At 38.5% G+C, this 23,149-nt stretch overlaps 1 protein-coding gene across 2 annotated transcripts; it reads left to right on the forward strand.

Annotated features, from left to right (window-relative positions):
• The first annotated feature begins 1,276 nt into the window (after nt 1–1,276).
• On the forward strand, nt 1,277–23,013 carry wu:fa11c10 (protein FAM110A). Of its 2 annotated transcripts, none has more exons than XM_056246411.1 (2): nt 1,277–1,397; nt 19,519–23,013. In XM_056246411.1, the coding sequence occupies exon 2, from the start codon at nt 20,026–20,028 to the stop codon at nt 21,370–21,372; it is 1,347 nt and encodes a 448-aa protein (XP_056102386.1). In that variant the 5' UTR covers nt 1,277–1,397; nt 19,519–20,025; the 3' UTR covers nt 21,373–23,013. The 2 variants fall into 2 exon arrangements, with proteins under 2 accessions (XP_056102386.1, XP_056102385.1); XM_056246410.1 differs by lacking the exon at nt 1,277–1,397 and adding an exon at nt 9,468–9,618.
• Nucleotides 23,014–23,149: the final 136 nt, after the last annotated feature.

A 23,149-nucleotide genomic window follows, 5' to 3' on the forward strand; every position in this document is an offset into this window, starting at 1 on the left:
TACACATGAATTTTGAACAACACCCTTTCTTTTCTTAGGACAACTTTGATTAACTTTTTTGATCCACTTCAAATGTTGACTACTGTATATAGCTATGCATAAATCATCAAATAAATCTAAAAAAATATTAACTTAAATTACAATTACAGTCAGTAAATTAAATTTAATTAAGCTATTGCATTTGTCTTCACAATTGCATCTCAATAGCACCTAAAGATGACAAAAAGTGAAAGGCTACTTTGTAAGTTAATTAAATCACTTTGAATTCACCTTCTGCTACTTTAGTTTATCAGTCGCTTCATTGTATACGCAGACGAGAACAAACACAGTACTATAGTGAATCTGTGCCAGTTAATGAATTAACACCATCCCCCCATAACAGCCCTGTCTGGTGCTGGCTGGGCCCATAGACTGTAAAAAAAATGGCTGGGCCTCAACCAGTTTTTTACAGTCTCGCCACATGATGTAGTCTAACACAACTGCTTTATTTAGATAAAATCACAAATGAAGGTTCCTCCGCTAATTAATAAATATTTCTGTAGTTGTAAACCATCCCATCATACTGTATAGTTTGCTCTTGCCTAACTGAGCAGCAAACAATAATTTTAAAATAAATTTTAAAAAGGCCAGTAAAGTATAAAAAAATTAAGTAAAGGCCAGAATTTAAATAAACACTTTTAGATTTATAGGGTTTATTAGCATTGCTGACATACAACATAACCCACAAATCACTTTGGAAAAAGTTTACATTGTTACCTGATTTAGGCCTCGACAGAATTGAAGTAGTAATGTGAGCAAAGTATATGCCAGAATAAAACCAAATTATTCGAGGTATATAATATTGTTTTTTTACCCTGATTTATTATCAGTTACTGTGAGTTTTGAATCGAGACAAAAAATTACGTAATAAGTAACACATTCATTGAGGGGCGGTTACCTTGGAAACTATCCTGCGTTTTCCAAACTGGAAAGCGACCAATGGCGGGATTCGGCCCATACTATTATTTGCAGGATTGGGGGTGTTCACACGGTGTGCAGACATCCTGACACGCTTTCTTGTCCTGCTTTTAAAAAAATGTATTTTATATTGTAAGAACATGTTTAGGAAAAATAAACATATATTTGTGTGGTAAATTAAAGCATATGTTACCGCTGACGATCTATTTTCCAACCACAATGACATTGCCCCCTTATATTTTATGGTTTGATAATGGTATATTCCCCGCAGAAATTCAAGTCGCTATCAGTTCACTGTTCATGAAAATGTAGCTACTCTCACTTTTTGTCTCAAAGACATTTCAGCTATTAACTAAATTCATACGCTACATACAATCAATCCAGTTTGAATTTCACCTGTTTGATGTTTACTGTGGAAACGCTGCAGTGTCGCTTCTGAGGTGAGTGATAAATGAATTAAGAATTATACACAAGAAGACTGAATGTCAATTTAAGCTAGTCAAATGATCATTGCGTATGGAATATTCGAAATAAAAAATGATGCAAACTAATCCTGAAACTACATTTGAACTGTTTCATCTTTAGGTTTAGTGGATTTCTCACATAATGTTGACAACGTATTAAAGTCATAGTGTCGTTTTAAAATGATTATTGAGCACATTCAGTTCAAGCAAATTGTATTAGCCTACTAATTCTTATATCAGTGAATGGTATCAGGATATTTGTTCGTTTGAATCGGTTCACAAATGGTCTGATGTTTCGTTCAATGATTCGTGCAAAGTCTTTTTCAGCGAAGTGATTTGTTAATTGTAATATTGTTTAATGTAAAGGCAGATGATATTTGTGTTCTTGCCGACTACGAACTGAGATAATAGTACAATTTATGAGAACGTCGTTTTGCCTCTCCGTGATTCCAGGGACCGCGTGATGACGTAAATAAAAGAATCCCTGAATCTTTTGCTTTAAAATCAACTGTTCGAAAGAACCGATTCGAAGCCCTTTATTGCAGGATGTCAGTGTTGCAGCCGAACTAGGCTTTGAAAATGAATGTGTAGTCTTGTTAAAAGTGGAGCCCAAGGGCGAGTCCTGGGGTGAAGGTTTACCACACACATTCTCCGAGAGTGATTTAACCTTGGCTGGAGCACTGCTCATTGAAGAAACAAAATAGCTGCACAGAAGTAGAAGTGACAGGTGCTTCCTATCTGTTTCACGTTAGTGTTTCTTTTGCACTATTTTTGTATTTAAATGACGGCTATGGGTGGGTAGAGCATATTTTGTTAATAAGCAAACTTGACTACTAGATTGTGATAGGCCTTGTTTGGAAAAAATTGCTTGTGCGTCTGCGTGTTTTAGTCACCAAGCCAAGCGAAACAGATCATATAAGATCATTTAAGAAGACAGATTGGCATTGTTTTGTTTTCATGTAAACATACTCTTTATAATGTTCTGACCTGATTCCACTGCAAAGGAAATTGAAATGGGATTAGTTTAGGCTGAGAGTATGTTTTTGTTATTCCCTGTTAGTTGATAGCCTGGGCGTTATCATTTCGTGTCTGTCTAAATACTGAATTGCATCATGTTGACCTTTTTGTACACGATAAGTCTTAAAGCATATATATAAAAAACATGAATGTTCAGCTATTCATGTCTGTGTATTATTGCACTGGTGCCCCTCTTTGTGGTATTACTAAAATGTTAATTTTAGAAAATTAGAAAGTAATTTCCGTCATCAGCACACAGTATGCAATTTTTTGTTTGTGCATAGTTCATGTGCAAGTGATTTGAGTGCTCACTAGGCATAATGCATATATTTTTTAATTACTGTTAAGTAAAGTTTAGTATACATGTAGTCTGTGTAGTCTGTGTATTCTCTGTCTCTTCTGGAGCAAAGTCTGTTTTTCTCAAACCATACACACACACACACACAACCTCAACCACAGACTAGCCACTTGGTCCTCCTAAGCCAGTTAGTTTGCAAACCATGTGAAGAACCACAGTCTCTCTCTCAGTGATTGTTGACAGTCTGACTGCCTCAAGGCTCCAGTGAAATGATCATATACTCAGTAGAGTTGAGAGGATTAGAGAGTATCTGAGACATTTTGGGTCCTCAGAGTGATCTCATAAAATTTCCTAAAACCATAAAATGTTTCTGATAGTTTGAAAGAAGCATAAAGCATAGCGTCAGTTCTGGCAGGTCAAGTTATCAAGCTCGCATCGGCTGATCCACGTCTACCTATAGGAATACGACGCCTATCACTGTATAAGCTCCTTCAGTATTATCAGCAGCTATCGTGTTTCTCAGGAGCTCATTACCCTCCTCCATCCCCAGCTCCTCCTCTCGCCCAGTCAGGATTTGGGATTCTGATTCCCCCTGAATCAAACTAAAATTCTCTAATCATGTTGTACATTAAAATGAATTAATGATATCTGCAATACATTCATGTTGGTTCGGTTCTGTTTACCCTAAGGGGGGTTATTGCTGCTCTCCTGCTCTTAGCTGCGCTACATGCGCAGGGAGTTCTCGCCCAGAACAGAACCATAGCGCCAATCCAAACTGTGTGCTAACTGTCAATCGTATTTGACGATAGTGGTCCTGACAGAATTGAATCTTGGTGATTTCTTTTGCAAAAGTGTTTAAATGAGTGAATATGTTGAATAGGTGTCACTCAGTTTTTCAATAGTTGATGTGTTGTTAACAGCGTAAACACACAATAGCCACAGCAGAATATGATGCTGACTGTGGCGCTGTTCCTTTTGAAACACATAATGTTTTATTTGAAAGTATATAATTTTTTTGGCATTCACAATTACACAAGAGGTTTTTGTATAATACTGCCAAATATAAAGTTGAAATTAGCATTTTAATTCTTAACTCTTAATAATATAGACATCTTGAACCAATGTCCCTATTTTTTCCCCTCTCCAATCAGCAAAAAAATGCTTTTTGAAACTTATAGTCTAACTGACTACTAGGTTTAAAACTTATTGTCTGGCCATAAGAAGCTGATGCTTTTCTCTCAGAATCTTTTTGACCACAACCCCTATAAGTTTATTATGGACTTCAGAAAGGGTTGCTAATCAACAAATATTTGTAGCCTATATTTTATATATTTGTGTAAACCTAAATAGTGTCTATTGTTGACTTTTATAATTAAGTGCTTCAAACTGCAAATCAGTTTTGATAAAGAGCATCTGCTAAATAAATAAATGTAAATATTTAATTTTATTCAAAGAAAAACATCCTGACAGACTGAGCATCGAAATTACAGAAATATAAAATTCTGGCATGCTCAACAAAAATGATCAACCATACAAACAGTTTAAATAAAAGTCTGTTATTTTTATCTCTGGATGATGCTTTTGACCCATAAGAAGTTTGCCACATCAACCGCCCACATGCATTTACTAAATACAAGCTTCCTCAAGTTTGGACTTCAGAACGTGACCAAGCTTTTCCCTTTTCCTCACACACTCTTCTAAATCTCCAGTTTTTTTTTTCTCTGAGGAATGTGAGTTGGCTCTTTCCAGCCTCTCCCTAGAAAACTGCCCTCCCAAGATAAACAGCGCTAGTCCAGCCAGCCCTCCGCCCTTCCCAGAGTGCTGTGTTTTCCCTCCAGCTCATGAGAGAGTGGATCTCCACCCCTGTGTGGCACTGTGACTGAGTTCACTAACCCCTGATCTCCCTCTCTCTATGCATTGATAGGCTCAGGTGCTCTTGTTTTTGTATAAGCTCTCCAAATCTATGGTATTGACTTGGTTGGCGTCAGTGCTCGAATTGAGGGGTTGGGGGCTTGGGGGATCCGTTTTATTATTTTAGTTAAAATAATGACAAATCTGATTAAATGCATGCTATGGATACGGTAAATTTCGTGAATTAATTATTTACAATACTTTATATAAAAATAATTTATAGACTAGTTGACGTCTCTTTAAAATGTAAACGCCCCGCCCCACATCTAAAGAGCGCTGTGCGCATGACATCGTTGATAGGAGTGCTTGATTGGCGCCGCTCCGTTGAAGCTAATTTTAGCTTTAAAAAATGGAGGATAATAAACCTTAAAGCTTTATTGGTTTATTAATCATAAAGCTTCTTACTGACTTTTTTTGAGGGGTAATTTTCTCTCTGTATATATATCTTTCTACTATATCTATTCACTCCATGTCGGGGCTTTTGTATTGCTTGCATAAATTGGAAACATTTAGACTTCATTTGCCTTTCTTCGCCTTTGTCGCCATTGGCTTTTGGCTTGCTTAGTTGGGGGCATTTAATTGTATATTTAACAATATTATTACAACATTATTTTCCTGTTATCTCTGTAAAGCTGCTTTGAAACAATCTGTATTGTAAAACGCGCTATATAAATAAAGGTGACTTGAGTTGACTTGACTTAGCCTACTAATTTTTGGTTCTACAGGAGTGCTAGAGATCTCGTTGAAGATAAGTAACAGCTTTTTAGTAATTAAAAAGGGACCGCTCGTTGTACGCTTTCTATGCTTTCTAATATCCATTCTGAATTTGTATAAAACTTGTTTTTCATGCTGTTAGGACCAATGGCCACGTACACACTGCAAAGTTTTGGGAATTACAACCGCATTTGTGCGGGATTCACTCTTGAAATAGTAATGATTGACATTGATAGCCATAGCATTGTTTGTTCCTGAATAAAGCAGCCTTTTTCACTGAAATGGTTGAATAGTCTGCTGATTGACTTACTCACTCATAACAGTCCTTTGCCGCCACCTACTAGACGTAACTATGTAAAAATCGTATGTACTGAAATCGTAGAAAAATCCCCACCAACACGCAGTATGTTTAATATCTAATAAACTAGTTTAATGCATTCAATCAAGTCTTTTGGAACAAACATTATTATCACAGTGTCACCTCAATCATCCAGTTGTTTTTAGGGTAAATACTACATTGGTAAATAAAGCTAGAATCATTCTGTTGGATGTACACTACTGTTCAAAAGTATCTTCTGCTCACCAAGCCTGCATTGATTTGATCCAAAATACAGTAAAAACAGTAATATTATGAAATATTATTACAATTTAAAATAATAATACAATAAAATATAATTTATTTCTGTGATTAAAGCTGAATTTTCACCATCATTACTCCAGTCTTCATCACATGATCCTTCAGAAATCATTCTATTATGATGATTTGATGCAACAAACATTTATGATGATTTTTTATGATTATTATTCAGACTATTTTTTTTTATTAATTTTTTGACTGTGAAGAATAGAAAGTTCAAAAGAACTAAATTTATCTGAAATAGAATAGTCACCCTCTAAATCTAGTATTACATTAGTAAGTAATTTAAAAGAAGAATAGTAGTTTATCTCTCTTTGTTATATAACATTGAACTGAAAATATATATATTCTTTATCAACAGTTTTTAATAAATAGTATATTTATGTATATTATGATCGAATATATTGTATAAATTGTATATTGCGAGACTAACTCAACTAAACAAACCCCCCGTCCAAAAACATTTTTTATGGGAAATTTATGGTGGGGACTCACCATAAGACTTGATTCAATTCGAGCTCTGGTTGGCATCTATAACAAACAGTTTAACCTTTTTTCAGTGAGTGAAGCAGGTGCTATTTCAGACAATCCATTCAATGTCGCCCACTTATAACCAGGCCTACACATAATTCAGCAGAACACTCTCCATATTTCTGCAAAAAATGGCTCAGATTCCGTCAGGACCTGCTTTTAATGCCGCTTTTGAATTGAGAGGGAATTGGACTGGTTGGTATCTGTCTCTATTCTAGCCTTTGATAAAGAATGTAACCCACATGCAAATTTGAACCGCTTATTCAAATGCCGCTAAGTATGTAAACAGTTTGTTATGGTAGGTGTCGGTGACCTCACCTCACTTTGGTTTTATTGAGTCATTTTCATCACTGTTTTATTAATCAGTTGATCAAGCATGTTTCTGTGCACATGATGTGCGTGTTCACAGAGGGGTGTGTGTGTGTGTGTGTGTGTGTGTGTGTGTGTGTGTGTGTGTGTGTGTGTGTGTGTGTGTGTGTGTGTGTGTGTGTGTGTGTGTGTGTGTGTGTGTGTGTGTGTGTGTGTGTGTGTGTGTGTGTGTGTGTGTGTGTGTGTGTGTGTGTGTGTGTGTGTGTGTGTGTGTGTGTGTGTACACGTATTTGTGACGATTTAGTGGTGTGAAAGCCCGTTTGGACATGTCTGTGTGCAATATGAGATGTTCGTATTTGACCCTTTGTGTGTGTGTGTGTGTGTGTGTCGCTCCGCGCCTACAGCGTGGTCTGTGATCTTCAGAATGAAAGATGGGCAGGAGTAGTTATCCTGCACTGCTTCATAATCCTCTCTTTCAAAGACACTGGCATGCTTCAGCAGCTCAGACGAGCACCCAAACAGATCAGTGCTGACAGCATTACCAATGTGGCACACAGGGCAGCCAGGCTCTTAAACATTAGCGTTGATCCTGCAGCATTAATGTAAACACTTCAGGAACTTGGGCAGGGGATGAAGTTATGACGTAAAGGTGAAAGATCAGAGGTCTTCATATCTGCATGGAGTTTGGAGATATATATATAGAAGTAGAAAAAGAAATCTGATGGCAGACATAAGAACAACTCAATGGTCATTATACTCTTTTTGATGAAAGTGCTGCATTCAAACAATAATTACATAACATGATTAACTAGTGTAGCCTATGTCAACAATTCAAAAGTGTTAATGTGGAGGACTCTAAATACCATTTATACGTAAACTATATAATAAATAAATTTGACTAAGAAATTGAATTGGAGTGTTAATTAAAACACAGTCCGCTGTGTTTTAGTGCATGTGGGTTTTTTATCAATTTATTTAAATTTTGTCTAGTTTTATGTATTTTGCATTGATGATAAGAGACAGAGACTGAAACTAGGACTGCAGAATCAGATATACAAACCGTAAACAAAACTGCGCGAGCGCTTGCTTACCATTTTGAATATCAATCATGCTGATCACTTTATTCATTCCAGACGGCTTATGCAATGAAAATATTCATGAATTGAAATGTTCAGGTATGGTGACGTAAAATTATAACAGCCTTAGTATAAGGTCGGTGTGTGTATATATACTGCATATTTCAATTATTATAAATGATTTAATTATTATATTCAGGGCAAGTGTTGCAACAAAAATCCTTGTTGCTTATCGTCTTTATCACACTATCACTGTTTTCAGTGAATGTAATCATTGTTTATAGACAGTAAAATGTTGCAACACCTTGAGTTTACCCTGCTATATTTTCACAAGCCAGGGGTGCACATCTGTGTCGCAAATGTGACATGCGACTCAATGTGCAGATACGCTTCAGGTACCTGTATAGACGGTTTTCACACATCGTCAGATTTGATCTATTAAATTATGCACAACAATTAAGCGTCATTCTGTCATTAACACCCCTATATTTCAGACTTTTGGTAGCATCTACTTGATTCACTTCCCTCAAAACAGACAGAGCGCCAGGCAGCCATTCCCATAGAGATCTGTTACCATAGCCACAGGCACACATTCTGTGGGTATTGTGTTTACGGTGGGACTCTCAGGTATGCCCCCATGGCATGAGTGTTGGTTTCAAAGGGAGCCAAATGGAGAGGAATGGGGTAAGAATCCACACCTGGACTTGACTGAATGAATAGACCCAGAGAGGAGGAGCTATTATGGTCAGACTTGTTTATTTGTTGTGCATCTGGATGGCAGATGTTATCTGTTTTCAGGAGAACATTCACCTTCACAAAATGGTGGTCTGCCAAACCAAACTTCATTCAACCACTCCTTAAATAATCCGGTTAATCATACTTAAAAAATGGACAGGTAGAGTCTCCAAAGTTAGTTTGAGGCGTGTAAGTGAAAATGAAGTGTTGTTTCACAACTTTCATTTTTTTCTGTCCTTCTGAGTTGGATACAGTCCACTCCCTGCTTTTACGGGATGAACTTGTTTTTTGAGGGCAATGCTCAACCCAGACTAATATTCTGAGATCCGAGAGACCACAAATTCTTCTTAGCAGTCTGCTTCCAGGAACAGAAACAGACATACTAGATGATTCTCTCCAGTCTTTCTCAGGTAATTCCTTTGAGACCTTCCTGAAATTGTCCAACCGAATGATGGGATATCCTTATGGCCACCACTGCTCGTCTTTCTTTTTTCTGGAGCACTCTGGAACTTTGATGAAGCCGACAGACACTCTTATATCACTTCCTCTCGTAGTCTAGGTGGAATGTGGGAAAAGATTATTAAGAAGTGTTTTGGGAAATGACTGCCACAAATATCCTGGAGGTGAACTAGGCAAGAAGAATAGGCAAAGGATTTGTGGTGGAAATATGGTGGAAGCATGTACTGTGGTGTATGAATGAATTCATTTGGTCATGTGTCCGTAGGGAAGTGTCGTGCTTCGTGCTTGCATTTCTCCAGCCCTGCTCTGTCTGAAAGAGTTGGCTGGGAGGAGCTATCTAGGAAAGAGGGAGGAGGAGAAGTATTTGAGTTGCCATCTCAGTCGCGCTCACACACACAGACTCACACACACACATTCACTGGAGCGCTGCTGACTCTCTGCTGATCTCCGTTCTTCTAAAGGGTCTGCAGCTTGGGAGCTTCGTCCTGCTCTCGGAAAACACTTGTCCTGGTAAGTTAAGCGACCCGTAACAGAGATGGTACAGTAATCTATTTACTAGTGGACTTGTCAAATTCTTTCTGAAGTTAGTTTGTGTTGACTATGTGAGATATCTGTTGAACTCTGGCTTTGTATTAGTTATTTTTTTAATCTTTTTGTCTTAAGATTTTATTATCATCAATTGTATTGGCAATAACAGTGAAACTCCTGTTTAAGACTTGTCCTCTCATTTCATCATTATTTATGAAGGATGTGAGTCTCTAATGAGTCTAATTTGAGCGTGCTGGGACTGGACTGATTACCTAGTACGTAATGGATGTTTATATGGGATCTGTAAGAATCGTCTAAGTGTATGGGTGATTGAGTTCAGGTTTTAGGCAAATAAAATGCAGATAAACTCCAGGTATTTTCCCATCTCATTAGGGCTTTTATTATATTAGTTAAAACAGTGAATGATTGTCGCTTTGAGCTCAGTTGTTAGATTGAGTTGGTTTTTGTGGGTGCTAAATGTTGTTTTGTGACATTGTTAGGAATACACCAAAATTAAAACTCTGGTGAATATATTTATTTATAAAGCTGATAATTATTTTCATGTCATGGCTGTTTAATATATTGGATGATATTAAAAGTTTAACTATTTATTTATTTATTTATACTTTATACTATTTTTTCCTAAATAAAATAAAATATTAAATTCATTTGAAATAATACAAGTGATCATAAGAAGATTGTAACTATAAAATGTTTTTACATTATCAATACAAATATTTTCATGTTATGACCAATAACCATTAAATGGCAGATATTAAAAGTCTAAACAAGTAGGCATCACAGCATTTTTATGTACAGTATAAAAAATGGACATTCGTTTTAAAATTTGCTAAAGGTTACATTTAACAATGTTATTAAATTATAAGTGATTTTAAAGATTAACTTTAAGTGAGCTTTAGATGACAGCAAAAGCTGTCTAAATGTACAAATAGAGGAAAGGAGCATGCTAAACTAAAAATCCAACATTGAACAAAAACGTGATCTGATATATTGTGCATCCCTAAGATGGATGGTGTCAAAAAACAATAGTGACTGTGAAATGAGGAACTGAGTGTGTGTAAAAACAACTTTTTGAGGTATTTCTGTGTCATATTGTCTGCATATTCATAGAGAAAAAGATCTCTATCTATCATCTCCCTCTCTGAAATCCATTAACATTCCTGGCTTGGTCAAACTGGGTTAATAGGTGATCTCTGCTTATGTTTAGAGGCTGTGTTTGTGTTGTGCTCTAGTTTTTGTAAACGTAGTTACTAGTTGTTCTTGTGTGCGTGTGTGTGTGTGTGACTGACTGACTGACTGTGGGAAAGCGGAATTGGTAGCTGCGGTGGAAGAAGGTAAAAACAACACTCTGGGCTGAGGCTTAAACCATCTCATCTTTGTGATTACACACACTGTGTCCACACGTATGCTTTTGTGTGTCTGTTTCTCTGTTAGCAGACACCTAGGCTGTAATTCTGTGCAGATGTGAGTGTGTATGTTTAGTGAGTGACATATCTCTGCATTACTTTGTCAGGCCACATGGTCAGGGTCCATTTAAAGGACCTGGGGGTCATGGATTCCTGAGATGAGTCTGACATGGACAAGGTTGCCATGGTTGTAATTAGGCGATGATCAGGCCATTTTGCCTGATTGGTATGACAGCAAGTTGCATCTCTCTTTTCACCCCTGACAGTGCTGTGAGGATGTTGCCAAGGCAATTGAACAGTACTGGAATAAGAGTTTAAAGTGTCCTCTGATGCCACAGTGTCCTTCCTTAAATGTGCAGCTGGTACTGCAGAGCTTCATCCGGGGGAAACGGTAAATCACTAATAATCGTGTAAGTGACAGATCACCCAGGCCTCTGGGGTCAGATACATCTGTGCTGCCTGCGTTTAACCCTGATCTGAAAACTCCAGGGATCTGATTTGAACTAATCTGGTTTTCTTTGATTTGAAGTTTTAAAGTGATGGACGAAGGGAAATGTGGAGAATTTATGGTAACAGTGAGGCTGGCCCATGACGGACAGATGGACTTTTTGCTCTCATCTGATTATCTTATTATAGTCAACATGAGAGATGGAGGAATAGACCGATCACATTCTCTGCTTGTTTCCTTTCTAACACGCCTCTGTGCCACATAACCATTATTATGTTATCCTACTTTTGTATGTTTTTCTACTAATGATAAATTGGTATTTGGGGCAAGCCTTAGCCAATTAATAATTTTAACTTAAAGGGATAGTTCTCCCAAAAATGAACATTTTTGTCATCATTTACTCAAGTTGTTTCAAATCTGTATGAGTTTCTTTCTTCTGTTGAACACAAAAGAAGATATTTTAAAGAATGTTGAAACAGTTGACTGTAGCCACTGACTTCCTTAGGAAAGAAAATACAATGGAAGTCAATGCGGACCGTCAACTGTCTGGTTACTAACAGTCTTCAAAATATCTTTTTTTTTTTTGTTCAACAGAAACTCAGGTTAGGTTTGGAACAACATGAGGGTGAGGAAATGATGATTTTTAGAATAACTATCCCTTTACTAACCTTATGTTCATCCGTTTTAAGATTATCCATACTGAATTTCAGGATTTGTCTCTTTCTTTTTGTATTATTTATACCCTTTTTGGCATAAAATCTACATCCCCAAAATGATATAAATATTATAGAAAAGATATACCAGATATATAAAGATATATAAGATAAAGCAAATATTTGATTAATAAATACAATTATTCATCATCATAAATAAAATCATTCATAAATGAAATGATATTAGGGCTGGAACAATTAATTGTTAATAAAATAATGTGTTTGTTTCTTTTTTATTATAACTTTTAATACGGTTATTTCAAACTGCTTTTTTGCTTCAGATCTGCTGACAAACTGTTTTTTTTTTTTATAACGTAAGGTTTCACTATATTTGTTGTCAACCTTCAATTTGCACAATTGTTGGACACTGGAATAGCATGTTTTTGTAAATGTAATTTTTATCTGATTAACCAAATAAATACTTGACAAATTAATTGATAACCAAAATAATTGTTAGGCACATCCCTATATATTATTTACTTTTGTATATTAATTATAAATAATTCTAAAAATGCTATAATCATTATTTTAAAACAACAGAAGTCTGTTATGCCCCCATTTAGTAAACTGTGAGTGTTAGAAATGGCACTGAGGGCAACTGTATTTACATCTCTTAAGGGATCCACATGTTGGCTGTTATAATACATGGAAGATGGAGGATGATATTATCCTGAGGGCTCATTCAGACATTCAATGTTAGTTGTATCCTGGTCTAGCTGTGGGACGTTTAGTACAATACCAGGCTCTGTCTAATGATGTTGTGTTGAGAGGTCATCCTGGCCTGCTGTGGATGGAGGGGAAACAGCTGTGCTGTGCTTTGCCACACATTGAGAAGAGAAGGCTGTTTAAAACTCTTTATAACCGGCTGTTCCCTCGCCGATAGAGCTTCGTGGTGGTTATGGATGGAGGCAGTGTGAAAGGTTATCAGGCTAAAGGCTTGAATCCTCTGGGGCGTATTTATCGCGGTCGCTGAGGTGAGTTGAGTGAGAGGTGTGACTCTGTCAGTGCAGTAAAAGCCGTCTAGGAAAACCCTTGGGAATGATGCTAGTTAGCTGGTACTTACACCTAACACCTACAGTGTAGTGCAAGAGGTCAAATCTTTAAGTGAACAGTCCCTCAAATGAGGTTCATCTGTCGGCCACATCCAAACAAAGCTGTTACTGCTGAAACAAGCCGTTCTCAATAAATTAATTGAGAACTGTCACACAAAAGCATTATAAATATATAACTACTTATTGCTGAATAGGGGGGCTCATCCAAAATTCATCTTATCTGACTCTTCTTATCTGCTGAGGTGATATTTGCCTCACCGTGACTCTTTATACACAGGGTTGAGATGGTCTCCGCCCGAGTTGGATTTACACATTCCTTCTCTCTTTTCCAACTTCCTCTCATGTCAGCAGGATGGCTCATCTTACCAGTTTGCAGGGATTCCTGAATTCCGTCATTACTCGTAGTGACGTCAGATCTTCTGCGCCCAATCCTTGCTCAATATCTGAGAAGATTCACAGGAACTTCCTGGAATATTGACACGTTAAATCAATGATGAAAAGCATGTGTCAGGCTGTGAGGAACAGTAACGTAACTGTAACAGGTGACTCAGCCTCAGAGTGAATCCCTTCGGGCTGCCAGGAGCAGGAAATGTTGTTTTTGATCTGTTTAGAGCTGTCAGCATCTCCATTTCTATTCTTCCCTTCCATAGCAAAGCAAAGCACAATAAATGTACATTTATTTTTGGGTTATGACTGAAATTTGGTCACTATGATCTACCCAGTGACAAAAGTGTGAGAATTAATAATGAATTAATCAGAATTCAATACAAAGCAATATATATTTTCAGTCCTTCATTTAAAAAAAGATGGAAAAAAAATGATTTCATCTTGTTTTTAAAGCAAATTTTCCTTTTAAAAAGTTCAAAACCCTTAAACCCAAGTTACATAACACATGATGTGCTATGAACATGATGCCTCAAATTGTGCAGTTTGTTGTGGAAAAAATGTGATGTCATGTTTCTAGCTAAATTTGTCCTATTTTCTACCTGGAAGATGATAAAACGTGAATCATAGAGATCAGAATCATAGAGATTGGGCTTTTTTGATTTGAGTCAGTAAGCTACCTAGCAACCCCCCAGAACACCCTAGCATCCACATAGCAATGGACTGAAGAAATCTTTGAACACCATAGCAACACCTTGACATTGTGATGATGAGATATTCTTTGGCAAGCACCACTCAAGTTATCTTTAGAAAGCTTAATTTCTTTGGTCTTTTTGTATTACATGTATTACATGCCTTTTGAATATTAAAGACTTCTCCTTTAAAATAGAACAATAACTATCTCACTCTTTATCTGTTTTTCAGATATCTATCCTGATGCACATCTCTATAGAACAATAACTATCTCACTCTTTATCTGTTTTTCAGATATCTATCCTGATGCACATCTCTATCTATCTCTCCCTCACTTTCTCTCTTTCATTTTCTATTCCTTGTTTTTTTATTTTCCCCTCTCACGTGTATCTCTCATGTTGGGCCTGTTGTCGCAGCAGTAATTGATAGATATCCTTAAAGTAGCAGATCCCTTTCAGTCACGCAGAATTCCCCTCTAATTACATTGCGGAGTTTCTTTCAGCCGAAATTAGTGAGGTCATTTTGTACGTTGTCCCTACAGCTGTAGACCGCCGCTCCAATGGTTTTTAGGAATAGGTTATTTGCTTCACATTTTCCTCCATGTAGTGTACTGTCATTAAATCATTAAACACTAATAAAATGAACATTGGAAATTATACATCCATTCGAGTTTAAAAACACCCACAAAAACATCACTGTCAGATGCCGTGCTCAAGCCGTTAGCAAACATTTTCCATTCACGTTTTTGCAGCCCAACCAACAGTCCAGTACACCACTAAACACTGTGGGGAACATTACATCAGCTCTCAGAAATCAAGACCAAGATCTTTATTTTGTGCCCAGAAAGGTTTGCTTTGGAGATGCCTGTGCGTTTCTGTGGTTGTGGCAGTCTGCTGTGGGTGTGTGTGGCTCTAAGTGTGTGTATTCCTGGCTCTCCCCACGTCCTCAGTGTTCCGGGTCCAGTTGGCTCAGCGCTGAAATGCTTCTGTTATCTCAATCAGTTCACACCACGCTTGTGCCCAAAGCTGTGGGCTGTTCGTGCCACCCTCGCTGCTGTGGCCCTCACATTCCACTGCGTGTCTGCTTCTGTTAGGGGATATTATTTTACAGGAGAAGTAAACACTTTAATGGTTTTTTTTGGGATCACTGTGTGTGTGCTGTAAGATGAACGTGCATGGACAGAGTATATCATTGCTGTAAACAGTGGTTCTCAGCTGTCAGGTTGCAACCCAAATTTGGGAACCAAGTTCTGCTTATTACAGTCTGCACAGGAGAACTGTATTTTTTACTCATTCAAAGATCAGGTTAAGTCATTATGTACAATATCGGTACCCATATCGGCCCAACACTCTTGATTTAATAACACTGCTAAATATTATCTTTAGCAAATCTCAAAATAAATATACATTTTTCATAAAAGTTCATATGATATGATGCCTGAATTCATTTGTAGCATTTAAATAGACTTTTAGTGTATTTGTTTTAACAAAATAGTATAGACTTTTAATATCGCCAAATTAAATGTTATCAGACAGCCATACAATGAAAATACTGGTATCTGATGACTTAACAAGCCTAGAATTTCTGCTAGCTCTCATTGTTTATCCATATTTGTCCCTGTAAGCCCTCATGCTTGTGGTCTAGGGATGCACTGAAATTCTGGGCTGAAACCAAAAATTCTAGATGCTCTTGGCCAAAAACCAATATTATATATATAATAAAAAAAAAAATATATATATATATATATATTTATTTATTATTTTAAATTGGCTTATTGCAAACAGAAACAAGTATACTGCTACATAGAAATTTCATGTCGGCACATTTGAGCGGACTTTGCTTTTCCGACGAGCATGAGCGGTACACGAGTCCAGCATTCTCGTGGGCCATGAGCAACTGAGCGGAGCGCACGTGTCGTGCATAGAGTGAAATATTGAGCAGAGCGTCAGTGATGACGGCAAGAGTGAGAATGAAACTTTCTGGCCAAAAAACGAAAATGCCATTTTGGCAGGTGAAATTTCCGTGCATCCCTCGTGGTCTATGGTCCCTGTCTGTGAAAGAGCTTTCCTCTATGTTTCCTCTGTGTCTGGTAAAGGCCAGTGTAGCACTGGTGAATACAAAGATGTGGAGGGGAAGGAATGATGATCCATTTAGGCTTTTGGACACTAGAGCTGCCTCACCCCTAGCAGCATTGCAGGATCCTGAGCAACTGTGCTTTCTATTAAAAGCTTGGCCATTGAGAGACAGCTGTGTTTGTGTGTGTGTGTGTAGATCATCATGTGTAGATCATCATCTAAATGCACCACAGAATTTGACCTGGATAAACATTTATTCCATTACTCTGTCCATAAGCCTCTTATAAGACACAATAACCGATAGAAGCATGCCAAGCATGTTTAAATGGTTCTGTTTCCATAGTAATGGAAACACCACAACACTACACATTTCTCAATGCCAGTGCTACTGCTAACCTACTTTTAACTTACCTGTCACTCTGCTGTTTCAGTCTCGTAGCCACGTATGAGATTGAGTCTTGTATCTGAATGATTCAAAAACCAGAATGGAATTATTAGTAGGAAAAGTTACAGTGTTTAATCTTGTATCCAAAGCAAATCACCCTGCAGGGTCATTTCGACAGGGGCCCCTTCACAAAATTTAGTTCAGGGCCCCCAGAAGTGTAGGACCACCAGCACTGTTATTCTTCTAGTTGTTCACCTATAGCCAAAGTGCAGTAAACGGTCAAACTAGTTGTGCTACAAACCTGTGTGTAATAACAATACATCAAAACAATTTGGTAGGAAATACTAGTTTGCATGCAATATAAAACAAAAAATAAACTGAAGCGAATGACACCGAAAGCCAGACAAACAAATTAGGTATGTTTGATTTGAAGCAGCACTGAGCAGAATGATCGGTGTAAAAGTAGCCCAAGAGTCATTTGTATTTTGAATCTACAATGGTCGTGCCCTTACAAATACTGTAGCTGTGGCCACTCTTACGATAAAAATAAGATGGATACCTTAAAATTGCACAATTTTGGCAAAACCTTTTTATTATAAAAGTGTTATAATAACTTTTTTACATGCCGTTATGTAAAAATACATATATTTAGCCTGCATAACATGTTTCTACTTCAGTTCTTTTTTGGAGTATAAACATTTAAACGGAGGCTGTCATAACCTGTTCCTCAGCATTTAATGAATATATAATATGGTGCATATGTTTATCAAAATGTACTTCTGTAGAGTTCTTCTTTTTTTTTTTTGCTAACAAGTTTTTAAACTAACAAGTTATGGTTATTGAACCACTTCACTTGAACTGAGGCAGCAACAGTGATCTGTCATGCCACATCTAAAAGTGGCAAGACATTGTTTCATATCAAATGAAAACAAAGCACAAAGCTTATTGCAAATTAATGTATAGGAGGCATGCTGCAAATAATGTTTAGTTCATGCATCAACTGAAAACAGCATAAACTAAAAGATCGATTCTTGGGAATTGGGATTTAAGAATCGATATTAGTACATCAAAATGAGAATTTGAGGAAAAAAATCGAGTAATCAATATTTTTAACCCAGCCCTAATAATTATCATAACATTAAAGTTGAATGAATCACCACTTGAAACCTGTTTTACTTGCGTAATGTGAGAAAAACAGGATATTTAAAGAGGAAAATATAGAGCATGAATAAATTTGAAACAATAGCTAAATGTGATTATCCATTAGCCTGTGTAGCATAAGTGACGGCAGCAGAAAAGGAAAGACGTTTCAAAGGAAGAGCAAGCTACTACATTTTGACAATTAAAAAAACCCGCAATTTTACTATGTGGAAGAATATGCACCGATAAAATGTTCACAATAATACCAGGAGGCAGGAACATACATTAAAAAAGGAAATGGGGTCAACTTTGATTTCATGTTGGAAATAATTGCAGTGTAAGCCAATGAGCTCATTTAAGCAATTGAGGCTATTTATTGTTCAGTCTTTTGGGCGAATGTCAGTAAGGTTATTAGCAGTTTTCTCTAAAGGCGTTTCACACAGTTCTGTAATTAGAGTTTAAGACTATATTTAGGTTTTAAAGTGAACTGTTGCTTGGTAAGAGAATATGTCTATCTTTCTATTGTACTGAGTCTTTTCTATCTTATTAGTGGAAGAAAGGGAGGGGGAGCGTAACGAGGATGAGGGCCCAGACACAAAGTCATGCTATAAAAAGATTAATTAAAAATCTGTATTTGACTATAATGCTGATGATGGCGAGAAATGGCAAGGAACAAGCCTCTCAGCGCTCTTGATGATGTAATCCAAACCTTTAATGCAGTAACAAAAAGGAGAATGTGGAAGGGAAAAATTGCCTTCACTCCCCTGACACTGAGGATCAAGAGAATATGAAAGCATTATAAGTTCTGAAGACAGAGAGTGAGAGAAGTGTCTAAATTTGAGCCAGAGCCGATTTGAGAGCAACTCTCTTGTCTGTGTATAGTATGACAGTAAGAGGGTTTTACTACATTAAATGAAACTAGCTTGTCTGAGCCAAGCTGTGTGGATGCTCATGAGTGTTTCAGACAGATTTAAATAAGTCTTGGCTTATATCTAGTCTGAGACCAGAATATTAAACATGATAATCTGCCTATAATGTACTCTAACTAAAGACACTACACAAAGTGCCTTTGTGCGCTTATGAACACTGAACAAGTGGAAAGCAGGACATTTAAATATTTTCATAAAACGCTACTGTTTGATGTAATTGAATGCTAAAGATTGCAGCTGTTCTTTAGCTCTGCTCTTTTCTTTTTTGTTTCTTTTCAAAGAATCACATTTGAATGAAAATTCAGTAGGAGTGTTTGTTGTGAGTGGGGGGAAGGGTGCAATTGGTCAGAGTTCCAACCCTCGGCCAATCGGAGATCATCTGCTGGCTTACTCCTTTCTCCTCCTCTTGTGCTTGCAACACTTTTCTCTTTCCTGATTGGCTGCTCACACATGCAGCATCTGGAGGCTTTAAGAGTGTAATGGGAGGGGCCAGACAGTGCATTAAAACCAAACGTCTGCCCCCATTCGCTCTAGAGTACTCCAGTATCTGTTATGTGTGGAGCAGAAGGAGTGAAAGGAGGTCCTCTCTTTGCCTACCCATGTCTGACAGCATCTCTCTCTCTCTCCTTCCTCCAGGAAAACAGTGCAGGATTACAAGAATAAGAGTTTCAGGTTTTCAAGGAGTGTTTTACAAGTCTGAAACATCTGGAGATTGAAAGGAAAGGACTGAGCCACCGTGCTTCACCAGAACTATTCTGCTAACCTTTCAGCTGCGAAGAGCTCACTTCTGGATCTGCCTGTCCTGGTGGGTCACTCAGCCGGACTGATGTGGAATGCGACCCTTTATGACCCCATCCCATGGGCCTCTATTCAATGAACCGGACTCGGGAGAGAGCAGATAATAGAGGCAAGAGGCCGGCACACAAAAAGAGTGAAGTAACAGCAGCAGGAGTGTTCAGACTGGTAAGAAAGTTAAAGGGGTCATTGAAGGTGGGAAAACAGAGCTTAAAATACAAAGGAGAAGGAATAAAGAGACCAGTGACTACAAAAGTCTTTCTTGGGACTGCAAGACATTCTTGATCGCAAAGAAAACTTTGACCCTTAGTCATTTCACCTCTTAAATTAATCCCACTGCTACCCATCATGCCAGTGGAGACCCTCCGTCCTACAGATGGCCGTCTTACTGGGGGTCCCTTCACCTCTGCCATGCCTTTCCGTATCCTCAATAAAGGCCCTGACTACTTCCGCAGAGCGCCTGAGACAGGAACACGGAAGCTGAGTGCAGTTGAGCGCCTGGAAGCGGACAAGGCCAAGTATGTAAAGAGTCAGCAAGTAGCACTCACTAGACAAGAACCTGTAAAACCCCCAATCATCCGCAAACCACTGTTATCACCAAGCATGATGATGCAATGCAGAATAAACACTCCACCAGCGAGGAAGATTACCCGGCGGTTACTTGAGGCAGAGAACGGACCGGACCATGGCATAAGCAGAGGACCACAACTCAACCTGGAAGTACTGAATAATCTAATCAATGTCTGCGATGGGCCGCTTGCATCCTCCCCTACCCCTTCCTCTCCTTCTCCCTCAGGCTCCTCTCCCTCTTCTGGGGGTCACAGTGTTGGTAGTGGACAATCTGCAGAACCTCAGCACTATTCCAACTTCAAAGCACGCCTTGCCTCAACGCCCAACTCCTCTCGCACCTCATCTCCTCTTAACAATCAATCCTCACTTGCCGAACCCAGCCGAAGGCCGCCTCCGGTCCCAGCCAGAGCTCCCAGATTGGTACCACAAGGTAGTTACGGACCGCCCAACTCTGTAACTGTGCGGCGGGTGGATGTGCGGCCGCAGGCCGAGATCAGAAAACCTAAAAGATTGCCTCTACAACTCAAACCTAGACAAACCCAAGCAGCTCAACCACAGATAGCCCAGCCACAGGCGCCTTCCGCACCTCCTGCTCAGCTGCAACCTTCGGCAGCACACCCTCCATCCCCCTTCATACCCACCAGCCCGCTGTTTCTGCGACCTGGCATTCTACCCCCGGCTTCCCCCGCTTTCACCCGCCTTTCTTCAGCCAGCTCTCGAGGGTCACGTCCAGGTTCAAGCCGGAAGCACCCCTCCCTCCATCGGTCCAAGTCAGACTTGAGCGACCGCTACTCTCGAGCCACAGCTGACCTGGAGCGTTTCTTCAACTACTGTGGGCTGGACCCAGGTGAGGTGGAAGGAATGGGTGGCGTGGAGCGTTTCGCCCGGGCCAATTCGGACATTGTTTCAGTCTCCAAGCTCCGCAGCGTCAGTACGTCTAGCTCAGAGTGCAGGGATGGTGGGGATGGACTTCAAGGGGAAGAGGAAGATGACGATGGGCCCATCAAGCCCAGTGAGCGGGTTCCTTACGGCATCTCTGTCATCGAGAGGAATGCACGCGTCATTAAGTGGCTCTACGGTATCCGACAAGCACGGGATGCCTCACAAAACATCTCCAATGTCTAGAAGCTTCTCTCTGGCTGTCTACCAACCCAGGACTACCAGACATAGAGAATATAAATGGAACAGAGACTTGTTATAGCATCCAGTTGATGTCTATCACACACCTAATATTTATTATGTTCTTGTTTGAAGGCTGTTTGTATTTGCCTTACTAAAAGGATAATGTTCATGATGTTTGTTACATAGAATTTACATGGACATCCTGTTGTTTTTCGAGTGTCTGATGTTCTGCAAGAATGACGTACCTCCAAATGCAGAATATTAAAGACTCTCAGCACTGTGACTTTGATACATTTTGATTTAAGCAATAAGACTAATGCTAAAGGCACTAAAAGTGATTGAATGGATGATGATTTTGATGAAGAAGGTAGCAGTCGATCTGCTGTGCTGGTGCTGTTCAGGTACAAAGTCTTTATTAAACAGCAGTACTGTGGTACCCGTGGCCTAAGCTAATTCCTCTGTTTATAGTATTGGAAATGAAGCAGGTACTTTCTAGTTTTAGAAATCTTTGTATTGGTCAAGAATTGAAGAATGATTGAAGCTATTTAGGATACTTGTGTTTATGAGGTCATCATTTGGTGTCGATTGTAGTAAGACCTCAGAGATATGTTTAATAAGCCACAGCTAGAACAGACACTGCAAAGTCCTACCAGTTCACGCATATAGAAACTGAGATTCACACAGACCCCTGCTCGCTGTTCACACACTTTTGCTCCATAGGTGTCAAATTCACAAGTGCGTCAGATGTTTGGTGTAGATGTTTTTGAAGGCAAGACTACGATACTGTGAAGAATTCAGAGCTTCCACAGAGGCACTGCTCCTCTGCAAACATGGCTGATAGACTGTTATTTTCGAATATAAGTTTAGACATTCAAAATATAAGCATGTGAGAGCCTCTTGTCAGCATGCACATGTGGATGTACAGCTGTATTATGTGGCAAAGCACAGTTGCACGATGTGCACTCAAACATGCATTCCAAGACATGGACATACATTCCATTCAGCTTAATGTTTATGTATGATTTGTGTGGGTTTTGTTTGTTTGTGACCGTTCCTTCTGCCTGTTTCTATGTTTTGGAGAGGTTATGTTATAGGCAGTTGTGTAAGACAGGTAAAGTGTGAGAGCTGACAGAACTGAGAGAGAGTGTTTGGCTCAATACTCTCAGGGGAATCAAAGCTGTTAACTCTGTTAACTGAGTTTTTGCATTTTAAAGTAATAAGGGAAAGCCTTACAAATTATTTTGATGGAATTTGATTGAATATGTGCACATAGACAAGTCATGAGGCCACACAAATGTTTACTTTTGGTTGACAGTTTTTAAGATAAAGTTTTGCTTTATTAAAAGCATAATAATCAAGATTATTTTTTTCATTGAATTGTGCAATCTAAATATAGCCATAAATGCATGAAAAGGTAACGCAAAGCATTTGAATACATTCAAATACATTGCTCTGCAGCACATTCAAAAATAATACACACAAAGGTACAAACCCTCAAAACAGTTCAGCACAGTAGTTATTAAAGTTGAAGGGTAACATGGTGGATCTGCTCGTTCTCTGAAGTTTACAGTTGACTCGGAAAGAGTCGAATGCAAAACCGGTCTTTTGAAGATGTCAATAAAGAGATGATGTTTTTGAAAACAAGCTGTGATTTCCTTTTTTTCTGTATGATTTGAGTAGTTTAAAACTTAATCTAGATCTTCTACTGGAAAAGACATTTTAATTCAGGGTGCAGCACTTTTAAAAGCCACTTTACATGAAGAACCAGTTGAAGACGTCA

Source organism: Rhinichthys klamathensis, unplaced genomic scaffold, assembly GCF_029890125.1.
Source record: "Rhinichthys klamathensis goyatoka isolate OS25496 unplaced genomic scaffold, OSU_Roscu_1.1 h1tg000037l_1, whole genome shotgun sequence".
NCBI classification, from domain to species: Eukaryota; Metazoa; Chordata; class Actinopteri; order Cypriniformes; family Leuciscidae; genus Rhinichthys; species Rhinichthys klamathensis.